This window comes from Myxine glutinosa, chromosome 4, assembly GCF_964187855.1.
Source record: "Myxine glutinosa chromosome 4, kmMyxGlut1.1, whole genome shotgun sequence".
Lineage (NCBI taxonomy): Eukaryota > Metazoa > Chordata > Myxini > Myxiniformes > Myxinidae > Myxine > Myxine glutinosa.
In genome coordinates, this window is record NC_136264.1 from 31754685 (window position 1) to 31767020 (window position 12336).

At 47.2% G+C, this 12336-nt stretch overlaps 1 protein-coding gene across 1 annotated transcript in view; it reads left to right on the forward strand.

Moving 5' to 3' along the window:
- MYNN (myoneurin) overlaps window positions 1–12336 on the forward strand; it is a 73246-nt gene that overhangs the window by 45537 nt on the left and 15373 nt on the right. Inside the window, exons 8-10 of the mRNA XM_068112149.2 lie at window positions 839–1017; window positions 1714–1797; window positions 11239–11325. Of these exons, the coding sequence (XP_067968250.2) occupies window positions 839–1017; window positions 1714–1797; window positions 11239–11325 (350 nt within the window). The remainder of the gene's footprint in view (window positions 1–838; window positions 1018–1713; window positions 1798–11238; window positions 11326–12336) is intronic.

Here is a 12336-nt window from a genome sequence, read left to right on the forward strand (position 1 = left end):
GGTCATCGGCGGCCCTGCTCCCTGGAGACCCCTTTAATGTGCTCAGATTTCGATGTGGTCAATACACCCTCGTTAGGCATCAGACAAAGGTTGTGGCCAAGTTTCATCAAAATTGTGTGTGTAGTTTCAGAGAACCTGGTGTTGACTTAGCGGTTAGGGTGCTGGCTTGGGATCCTCGGATCCTGGGTTCGAATCCCGGTCGATCGCTGAATTAACGCCAGGGGGGTTGACTCAGCCTGTCATCCTTCCGAGGTCGGCAAATTGAGTACCAGCTTGCTGGGATGAATGATCCCGGTGTGTACCCCCGTTTAGAATAGGTACACCGTATCCCTGCGCATCGTAAGAGGCGACCAAGGGTTTGGCGTCAGGAAGGGCATCCGGCCCTAAAAACATTGCCTCAAACAGGGACCCATGATTATCATGGGGGACAAACTCCCCTTCCCCGTAAAGCCCTTTAATGTGCTCAGATGTTGATGCGGTGAATACACCTTACGTTTGGCATCAGATTTGAAGCTTGTGGCCAAGTTTCATCGAAATTGTGTGATGTTTCAAAGACAACTTGAGATATGCACTAATATCCTTAGTTATGATTTGCTATTGCACCCTAGCTCCCTACTACCTATGAAAAGCAACAACACCTTAAATACCTTATCAGAAAAAGCCATCTCGATGTCCTGATAATCTTATTTTGCCCAATCCATATTACTGTTTTCATTATCTCAGTCTCACCTTTCTAATGTTGAACCTCACCATCTTGCAGCATTTCCTGATGTCACTTCTTTGCCACGACCTTCTCAAGAGTGTCCTAACAATCCTTATTTTCCTTGCCGTGAACCAGAAAACACAGTGGAGAACGGCCATACGTGTGTGAAACGTGCGGGCTGCGTTTCTCACAAGCCAGCACACTAAAATACCATGTGCGACGGCACACCGGTGAGAGGCCGTATGTGTGCGAGGCCTGTGGAAAAACGTTTACTGTGTCCAGCTCCCTCATCATCCATGCACGCACACACACAGGTGTGTTGGAAGAAAATCTGCTTCATACCAGTAATATTCGGAGTGCCTGGAGTATAAAGTACAACCTTGCGGGATACATGTATTTGAAAGAGATACCGGGAAATATCACAACAAACATGCTGCAGATGGAAGCTGTCTGAGGATCAATGATGATCCTTGAAATAACCGGTAGGTTCCCGGCGCTGCCTGGTTGGGTGAGCTTTTCCCGGCAGTGGTAAAATTTGGTGGAGATTGGCCCAGCCATTCTTTTTCGATGATTTTCAGATGTACACACAATACATACAAGTGAGGTAATTTATTTGGGGGGAAGGAGGGGATTCTTTTGGTGCCTTTGAATTAAGCCTGGGTATCCTCAGCACTTGTGCAAAATGTGAGCGGGGAGGGGAGAGGGGGGAGGAGGGGTGAGGATAGGGGGGTGGATATGGGGGGTGGAAGCAGCTGAAAACCGTTCCCAGACTCCGAAGTTCCTCCATAAATTTTGGGGCCTTTAGGTGCTACAGTTAGGCTGTGAATGGATAACGCACACGCACACAAACACTTGAAAATATTTATATAAGATAGATAAGGTGATTGTAGAGTGGAGTTTTTTGCATTATTCTCATACCGTCACTTGCTTTTTGCGTTATCTTCAGCAACTGTTCTTCGGCGGCTTAATGTCATCCTGTATGCACCGTATTTTATGGTGTGGCGTTGCAGGAGAGAAACCTTACAGCTGCTCACAATGTGGTCGCCATTTTGTCTCCTCCGGAGAGCTGGACAAGCATTCACAAAGTCACGGAGGTAAAGCACACTGCGGGTTATCAGTTTATGTTGGCCTAACACATTGTTCGTTATTGGTGAAAGCGTATGCCAGCATCTCTCTTGTTCGTCTCCTCTTTCAGAACCGCAAAGAGTACTTTAACCACCAGGGGGGAGACAATGGACTTTTTTTTTTTCGGGGTTAGACTTTTTAAAATTCTGTTTAGGGTCAGGAAAGGTTTCCCTGCTAGTCTAGATATTGATACTTTCTGTTGCTGTTCATCCTGCGACACAACGTGTAAAAGTCCACACATCTCGGAGATCTGGTTGCAGACGCATGCAATGCACGCATCCCTGGATGGATGGATGGATGGATGGATGGATGGATGGACGGACAGACGGGCGGACAGATGAGACCCAACGGACTAAGTCCAACGGGGGCTAATAACGTGAGAACCTTGATATTTACTAAATGTTTCAGTAAATAATGAGAGTTTACTTGCATACTTGCAAATTTGTGATCACTACGGGTTGAACTTACGAAAGGCATTTCAGACACATGTAGAATCGCTAATCGTGCGATGATCCCCTGCTCAAAGTTAAGCGCCTATCGCCGAAGAGTGTTTCTCTAATGCGGCTCAAAACCCAATCACAAGCGTTTAAACACCAAATAAACTTTGACACGTCGGCGAGGGCATGTTTAAGAGGGCGTTTTAGGCCTTGAAGCAAGCATTAGGCAAAAATGGTGTCGTTAGAACTGCAGTTGTACTCTCATATACTTCCTGGCAGTTTAAGGTAACATTAGAATAACAATAAGGGCCAAATTTATGAAAGATGTTTAGCGAGTGTCTTACTAACACACACCTAACATTTAAATGCTGACAAAAAACGTTTGTACGCACGCACAGCTATTTAACCGTTTAAATAGCAATTTACGAATGGTGGGAGATTATTATCGATAATAGTTGTACGTGCAGAAACAGCCGATTAGTCTGTGAAATCCCGCCCATATCTCCAACATCCAATCAAAATGATGCACTTGCACAGAATCGCAGCCCAACGGACAATTGTTGGAGGGGATTCAGGGCATTGCTCCTCTTCGTGGTTTTTTTTTTTGGTTTTTTTTGTATACTGAATCGAGGCTCGTGAAAGAGCTGAGATTTACTTCACAAACAAATCAACCAGACAAACAAAATATATAAAAAGAGGGAGCGGAAGACAAGATGGGGAGAGAAGGGGAAGCACACAAACACTTGAGAGCACACAACATTTGAGAGCAGGGAGATGTGTGGGAGGGAGAGGGCTTGGGGGGAGGAGGCGTGTGAAGGGGGGGGGGGGGGGTGGGAGAAGTATAAAACACAAGGACACCAAGGACTTTTAGGACAGAAGTTGGTATTTCAAAAAAGTGGAATTGGGGTGAAATTCACGGGGGTAGAAAAGATCAAGGTTTTGGATGGGGGAAGAGAAGAGATGGTGGTGAACAGCTGTTTTAAAGACCTGGAGGGTGGAGTGGGATTGAAGAGAGTGAGGGAGTTTGTTCCAGAGGCGGGAGAAAAGAGGAGTGAAGGTGAGCAGAGAGTCTTGATTTTGGCAGTTTAACCATAAGAGGGTTGCAGGCAGATCTTGTGCGACCTATAGGAATATTTGCGGGACAGAGCCCAGAGAGCGCTGGGGGGGCAAGGCCAGAGAGGAGTCGGTAGAAGACGGAAAGACCACCAACCTGCCTGCAGTGAGTGAGTGAGAGGCCCTTGGAGTTAGCTTCATCGCGGGAGATTCTAATGATTCTGAATGCTTTGGTTTCAACAGCGTGAAGACGAGCTAGGTGTGAGGCAGGAGCACCAGCCCAGAGGGGAGAGCAGTATTCCATTGAGCTGCGGATGAAAGCCTTGTATGTGGTAAGGAGCTCAGGTGTGCCAAGGAAGGACTTCGCACGACGGAGGATGCCCAGTCGGCGACTGGCTTTGGAGGCCAGATTTGAAATGTGGTTTTCCCAGGAAAGATCATGGCAGATAGTGAGACCCAAAAGCTTGAGTGACAGAACTTCTTGGAGAGGATTATTCAGAAAGTGGATGGGAGGGTTGTCCAGTCGGTCTTTTCGGAGAGACATCGTAAGTGTGAGATTTGTCAGGATTGAAAGACATGTTCCACTTGTTTGCCCAGTCTGTGATTTTGTCCAGGTCTGCAGAGAGTGGGGAGGCTGCAGACTGCCGATCTGAGGGATGAAGAATGGAGCGACAGAGAGTAGAGTCATCAGCAAAGAGATAGAGAGGATTTTCAAGAGAGTCAGAGATCATTGATGAAGACCAGAAAAAGCACAGGGCCCAGAACACTGCCTTGGGGAACTCCAACCTGAACAGGAAGAGGAGATGAGAGAAACCAATTCAGGGCCACACGTTGACTACGACTAGAGAGGAAGTCCGCCAGCCATGCGTGGAGATTTCCATGGATACCAAAAGAAGAGAGTTTGGTGAGCAGAGCGGGGTGCCAGACCGTATCGAAGGCACGTGATATGTCAAGGGAGACAGCTCTAATTTCCTGTTTGGCATTGAGGACCTCCATCCATTGTTGAGAAAGCAGAAGCAGCATGTCCAGAGTAGAGTGACCAGGTCTGAAACCAAATTGATGATCAGAGATCAAGCCATTGGAGAAGAGGAAGGATTTGATATCCGAAGCAATGATGGATTCTATGACTTTGCTGATAATTGGGAGAAGGCTGATTGGTCTGTAGTTGCTGGGATCTGTTTTTGCACCTTTTTGTGTAAAGCGGTAATGTTTGCTGATTTCCAAGATGCTGGCAGATGACCTTGAGCAAAAGAGGGTGAAAAGAACAGAGAGAGGGAGTGAAAGAGCGGAAGAACAGGATTTTAGGACCCGTGGGCTGATGCCATCTGGTCCAGTTGCAGAATCAGAGTCGAGGTTTGGCAAAAACTTCTCCACCTTGTCAGGAGAGAAGGACACAGAGTCCAGGAGCAGTTGGGTTCGACTGGGTGAGGTGGGAACAGAGAGAGATGGGTTTGGGACACAAGATTTTGAGGCAATTACAGAGTTGAGGCATTCGGCTTTGTCACGTGCGGTGTCAACTGTGTAGCCATTTGAGGAAAGGGAGGGGATGGAGGGGGAACAAACACCAGAAACAGATTTGACCAGACGCCACCAGGATTTGGAGGAAGGAGACAGGTTTGGGAGTTCAATCTTGAGTGTGGAGAGATAGTGCTTCCTGGCACTCCTGAGGGTAGACACACACTTGTTCCGAGCTTGGTGGAAGGAACTGAGATTGCCTTCAGTTTGATTTGCCTTCCAAGAGGCAAAGGCAAGGGCAAGTTGTTTCAGGGCAACTGTCACACCACAAGATTCAGTGTACTATGGACGGGATGAAGGGTAAGACAACTGAAGACGAGATGGGATAAATCTGTGCATGAGAGAGAGAGTAGTTTGCTTTGGAAGAATTCCCAGGAAGAATTGATGTCGGAGGCAGTGGAGATGGGAGACCAGTCCAGATGATTGATGGCTGCTTGCAGACCGTGCCAGTCAGCCTGAGTGAAATGCCAGACTTGTCGGCGCTGAGGAGGCTCTCTGAGAATGGCCAGAGAGATGTCCACTTTAACAAGCACATGATCAGAAGAACCGATTGGAGCAGAAGAAGAGCAGCAGACATTTGCAGGGAAGTTTGTCATAATCAAGTCTAGAAGAGAAGATACTCCATTGACTGTGATCCGGATCGGGAAATTGACAGATTGTGTCAGTCCCAATGAGTCGCAGAAGGCCTTTGCTGAGGTGCCATGGCTGGTGAGAGAGGAACCCACACCCAGCCAGCTGGCATGATGACAGTTATGAGGAAGAGAAATATATGGAAATATAAGGAATATAAGGAAAAGAAATATTTTGCCACATATGAGGAAGAGAAAGTTTGGATGAGTTGATAGAAGTTGGTCCATATTGTCCGACAGCGAGATGTAGATGGAGTCATCGCTGTTTGGAGGACGGTGCAGAACACATATGAACAAAAGGTGGGAGCGGAGAGGAAGCCGTAGCCAGAGGTGCTCCTGGGGGTGGGGTGGAGAGAGGGCAGTGCAAGGAGAGTGAGGAAGAGAGTTTTTGATAAAGATAGCCACCCCACCACCAGGACAAGGCTCAGGTCTATCATACCGGAGGAGGGAGTAACCAGGAAGAGATATTAAGGAATCAGAGACATCATGAAGGAGGAAAGTTTCTGTTAAGCAGATCAAGTCTGGATTGTCAGAAGCAACCTGAATGGAGAGATCAATCAGGTTTGAGTGAAGGCCCCGGATGTTTGAGGTCCATACCGTTAATGAGGAGAGGAGGAGGAGCATCGGGTGCAGGACAGGCGAGGGGAGGGGTAGGGTCAGATGAAGGATGAGATGGGGAGGTAGTGAGAGCAGTTGATAGTGTGTCAGAGATGACAGAAGAGTTACAAGAAAGGGAAGGATGAGGAGGATGAAAGGTTTGATGGTGATGGGATGAGGCACAGTGAGGAGTTGTTTGAGGGGAGGCAGAGGAAAGTCGAAGGTTGGGGGAGGTGGAGGTATGGGATAGAAGGGAGACGAAGTGGGGAGGAGGCAGCTTTGAGGATGAGGAGGAGGGGGAGGGGGGAGAATTGGAGAGGGATGGTAGGGGGGAAGATTTGAATGGGAGGGGCAAGGGGGGAGATTTGGAGGGGAGGTGCAAGGGGGGAGTTCAGAAAGTGGATGATTAATGAAAGACGAACATTTATAACAAATTAGGTTTATTGTGATTTTCAAGTTCGTGATCCGTTTAAGAACGATAGAGGAGGGGTGGAATGAATGTGAATTTAGAGCATGTAGTGAGGAAAAATTGTGACATTGAATATTTTTTTTGAAGTGGAATCAGTTGAAGAGGGAATTGAAAAAAGCCTTTTAAATAGGAAGAAAAACAGCATGTTGTAATGTACCACTGATTAAAACACTGCAGGGGAAAGTTTAAACATATTTCAACAGAACTGTGAAGAACAGTCTTATATTCACAAAAATACCAACGGGGAGAGGGAGCCGAGAGGGACAACCACGAGTCACGTGAACAGGGGAAAAGGTGGAAGGCAAGGAGATAATGGGGGTGGGGCGAGACAGCGCACGTGGACAGAAGCACACGATGGGACAACAGCACACGTGGAGAAAGGGAAATAAATGTAGTTGGTTTTTTGGTTTTTTTTGGGGGGGGGGGGGAGGTTTAAAACGTTAGACAAAGAGTTGATGTTCGGGGAAGTTTGGGGGAGAAGGGAAAAATCTAAGAACCAAGCAAAAACAGCGAAGGAAGGAACAAACTTCGACGGGGGAATGTGGAATGTGGATTCAACAGCTAACAAAATTACTCTTTTGAGAGATCCATCTCTCCTTCCACTCATACGTCCTTCCTTTGACTCATCCATCCCTCCTTCCACTCATACATCCTTCCTTTGACTCATCCATCCCTCCTTCCACTCATACATCCTTCCTTTGACTCATCCATCCCTCCCTCCCTCCACTCATCCATCCCTCCTTCCACTCTTACATCCTTCCTTACCCTCATCCATCCCTCCCTCCACTCATCCATCCCTCCTTCCCCTCATCCATCCTTCCCTCCACTCATCCATCCCTCCTTCCCCTCATCCATCCCTCCTTCCCCTCATCCATCCCTCCTTCCACTCATCCATTCCTCCTTCCACTCATCCACTTGTTCCCCCTCCATCCCCTCCCTTACCTCAAACGGCTACATAGCTGACTCCGCACGTGAAAAAGCTGAATGCCTCAACTCTGTGTTTGCCTCTAAATCTTGTGTCTCAAACCCATCCCTCTCTGAACACACCGTACCCAGTCGTACCCAGCTGCTCCTGGACTCCGTGTCCTTTCCTCCTGACAAGGTGGAAAAGTTTGTCAACCCTCGACTCTGATTCTGCAACTGGACCTGACGGCATCAACCCACGGGTCCTAAAATCCTGTTCTTCCGCTCTTTCACTCCCTCTCTCTGTTCTCTTCACCCTCTCTTTTGCTCAAGGTCATCTGCCATCTTCTTGGAAATCAGCCAACATCACCGCTTTACACAAAAAGGTGCAAAAACAGATCCTTGCAACTAAAGACCAATCAGCCTTCTCCCAATTATCAGCAAAGTCATGGAATCCATCATTGCTTCGGATATGAAATCTTTCCTCTTCTCCAATGGCTTGATCTCTGATCATCAATTTGGTTTCAGACCAGGTCACTCTACTCTGGACATGCTGCTTCTGCTGTCTCAACAATGGATGGAGGTCCTCAATACCAAACAAGAAATTAGAGCTGTCTCCCTTGACATATCACGTGCCTTCGATACGATCTGGCACCCCGCTCTGCTCACCAAACTCTCCTCCTTTGGTATCCATGGAAATCTCCACGCATGGCTGGCGGACGTCCTCTCTAGTCACAGTCAACGTGTGGCCCTGAATGGGTTTCTCTCATCTCTTCCTGTTCAGGCTGGAGTTCCCCAAGGCAGTGTTCTGGGCCCTGTGCTTTTTCTGGTCTTCATCAATGATCTCTCTGACTCTCTTGAAAATCCTCTCTATCTCTTTGCTGATGACTCCACTCTATGCCGCTCCATTCCTCATCCCTCAGATCGGCAGCCTGCAGCCTCCTCACTCTCTGCAGACCTGGACAAAATCACAGACTGGGCAAACAAGTGGAACATGTCTTTCAATCCTGACAAATCTCACACTCTTACGATGTCTCTCCGAAAAGACTGACTGGACAACCCTCCCATCCACTTTCTGAAAAATCCTCTCCAAGAAGTTCTGTCACTCAATCTTTTGGGTCTCACTATCTGCCATGATCTTTCCTGGGAAAACCACATTTCCAAGCTGGCCTCCAAAGCCAGTCACCGACTGGGCATCCTCCATCGTGCGAAGTCCTTCCTTGGCACACCTGAGCTCCTCGCCATATACAAGGCTTTCATCCGCAGCTCAATGGAGTACTGCTCTCCCCTCTGGGCTGGTGCTCCTGCCTCACACCTAGCTTGTCTTCACGCTGTTGAAACCAAAGCGTTCAGAATCATTGGAATCTCCCGCGATGACGCTATCTCCGAGGGCCTTTCACTTACTCACCGCAGGCAGGTTGGTGGTCTTTCCGTCTTCTACCGACTCCTCTCCGGCCTTGCTCCCCCAGCTCTCTCTGGGCTCTGTCCCCCAAATATTCCTGCAGGTCGCACAAAATCTGCCTGCAACCCTCTTATGGTTAAACTGCCAAAATCAAGACTCTCTACTCACCTTCACGCCTTCATTCCTCTTTTCTCCCGCCTCTGGAACAAACTCCCTCACTCTCTTCAATCCCACTCCTCCCTCCAGGTCTTTAAAACAGCTGTTCACCACCATCTCTTATCTTCTTCCATCCAAAACCTTGATCTTTTCTACCCCCACTAATTTCAGCCCAAATCCACTTTTTTGAAATACCAACTTCTTTCCTGGAAGTCCTTGGTGTCCTTATGTTTTATACTTCTCCCACTCCCCTCCCCCGTTCCCACGCCTCCTCCCCCCAAGCCCTCTCCCTCCCACACATCTCCTGATGTCCCTGCTCTCAAATGTTGTGTTTGTGTGCTTCCCCTTCTCTCCCCATCTTGTCTACCGCTCCCTCTTTTTGTGTTTTGTTTGTCTGTTTGATTTTTTTTTTTGTGATAAATGTTAGCTCTTTCACGACCCTCGATTCTGCATACAAAAAAAAAAAAAAAAAAAACCATCCCTCCTTCCACTCATACATCCCTCCTTCCACTCGTACATCCCTCCTTCCACTCGTACATCCCTCCCTCCACTCATCCATTCCTCCCTCCACTCATCCATTCCTCCCTCCACTCATCAATCCCTCCCTCCACTCATCAATCCCTCCCTCCACTCATCCATCCCTCCTTCCACTCATCCATCCCTCCTTCCACTCATCCATCCCTCCTTCCACTCATCCATCCCTCCTTCCACTCATCCATCCCTCCTTCCACTCATCCACGCCTCCTTCCACTCATCCACCCTTCCTTCCACTCATCCACCCTTCCTTCCACTCATCCACCCCTCCTTCCACTCATCCACCCCTCCTTCCACTCATCCACCACTCCTTCCACTCATCCACCCCTCCTTCCACTCATCCACCCCTCCTTCCACTCATCCACTCCTCCTTCCACTCATCCACCCCTCCTTCCACTCATCCACCCCTCCTTCCATTCATCCACCCCTCCTTCCACTCATCCACCCCTCCTTTCACTCATCCACCCCTCCTTCCACTCATCCACCCCTCCTTCCACTCATCCACCCCTCCTCCACTCATCCATCCCTCCTCCACTCATCCATCCCTCCTTCCACTCATCCATCCCTCCTTCCACTCATCCATCCCTCCTTCCACTCATCCATCCCTCCTTCCACTCATCCATCCCTCCTTCCACTCATCCATCCCTCCTTCCACTCATCCATCCCTCCTTCCACTCATCCATCCCTCCTTCCACTCATCCATCCCTCCTTCCACTCATCCATCCCTCCTTCCACTCATCCATCCCTCCTTCCACTCATCCATCCCTCCTTCCACTCATCCATCCCTCCTTCCACTCATCCATCCACTCATCCATCCCCTCATACACTCATCCATCCATCCCTCCAACCATTGATCATGGAAAAGACCAATCTGTGAATGAGCACAATCTCTGTATCCGAGCTATGGTTGCTACATGTATGCCACTCTAGGTAATGTGAATTGAAGTGATCGATGATGGTTATTGAAACATTTATCATGATTGATGTTTTAGTGGCTATCTATTTATTATGTATGCACATTTATTATGCATGTCAGACGAAACTTTGTGGACAGGTTAGGTGTATGTTTAAGGACGAATTGATTAGATTCTGGTAAAGATCTGAATTCACATCCAGTTACCTCCGCCACCAAAGGTGGATGGAGGTTATGTTTTCTCTCCTGTCTGTCTCTGTCTGTCTGGTAGTTTGTTTGTGAACAAGATATCTCAACACGTTATGGATGGATTCGGACGAAATTTGTCAGAGAGGTCGCGTATGTGTCAAGGACGAAATGATTAGATTTTGGTGAAGATCCGGATTAGGATATGGGAATTATTTAATTTTTAAGTGATTCTTCACCAATTGGAGATAGGGCAAAAAACAAACATGTAGCAGGATATCTCAAAAAGGAAACTTGGTGGACAGGTTGGGTGTGTGACAAGGAAGAATCTATTCAATTTTGGTGAAGATCCGGATCCTGATCCATCTAGTGGAATTTTTTTTGTGATTCTTCACCATTGGGAGATGGGACCAAAAATGATATGTAGCAGGATATCTCAAAAAGTTGTGGACGGATGATTTTGATTAAATGTGATTCTGTATTGTTATGTTCTGGTCTACTCTGGGATACAAAATGTAAACTGTTCACCTGGCGGGGGTTTGTTCTCTACTGAGTGCCGTTATAGTCTTATAATGTATTTGTAATATTTTTCCCCCTTTTGGACAATGGTTTTCAGGTCATCGTCCTTTTGTTTGCGACTTATGCGGTATCTGCTACTCCCATGGAAAGTACCTTCGAAAGCACCTTTTGCACATGCATTCTGGTGAGTTTTTCAATCGCTACATTAAAAAAATTAAATGCATAAACTGATGACACTTGAGTTTGACTAAAGATACTTGCTGTTTCTGGTTATATTGTCTTCAGACGTGGATTTGCTTCACCCCTGAAAATTTTTATCATTCAGATTATTTTGTGTCCAGCTATTATAACTATCATTAATTCACAATTGCTAAACGTTGTTGTGCTTACTAAGTTCCTGAAGGGTCACTGCTGCTGCCAGCATGTTTTTATGCCTCCACCGACGAAGTCGCCGAGGCATTAGGTTTTTGGATCGCACATCCGGCTGTCCGCTCCTCTGTCCGTGCATTTGTGATGGGTTTTTGGAACCATGATAACTTGAGAACGGCTGAAGGGATCAAAGTCAAACTTGGTGCAGGTAGGCATAATGAGGTAAAGATGAACAGATTAGATTTTGGTGCCATGTGGTTAAAGGTCAGATGTCTGCGGTCATGTTAGGTAAAAATCCTGTTCCCACGATAACTTGTGAACCAGTGATGGGATTTTGACCAAAGTTGGTGCACTTATGTAGAATGATGTAAATATGAACTGATTTGATTTTGGGGTCAAGAAGTCAAAGGTCAGAGTTTGTAATAGGTTTATAACTTGAGAATGACTGAAGGGATCAAAGTCAAACTTTAAACAGGTATGTATTGTCACATGATCCCTTCGGTTAATACCAGGGCTCGCGGATGGCTCAAACGGCTTCAATGGAGGCGACGATCAAATACGGATTTGGCTATAAAAGCACGGGAGGCAGAATGAAGAAAAGCGGAAGCGCTTACCTACAGCGAACCTACGACAGCTCCGATCCTGCAGGGGGATTAACTCAAAACGGACACAGGATTTTGGAATGGCAAAGAAAATAATACAAGGGTTTATTTTACAAGAAATAGCGGGACAGGAAAATACGCGCCGTTAATACAATGTCCTAAATCGGGATCCCGCACACCGACGTCCAAATACGAGACAAAGGAATGAATTAATAAAAGAACAT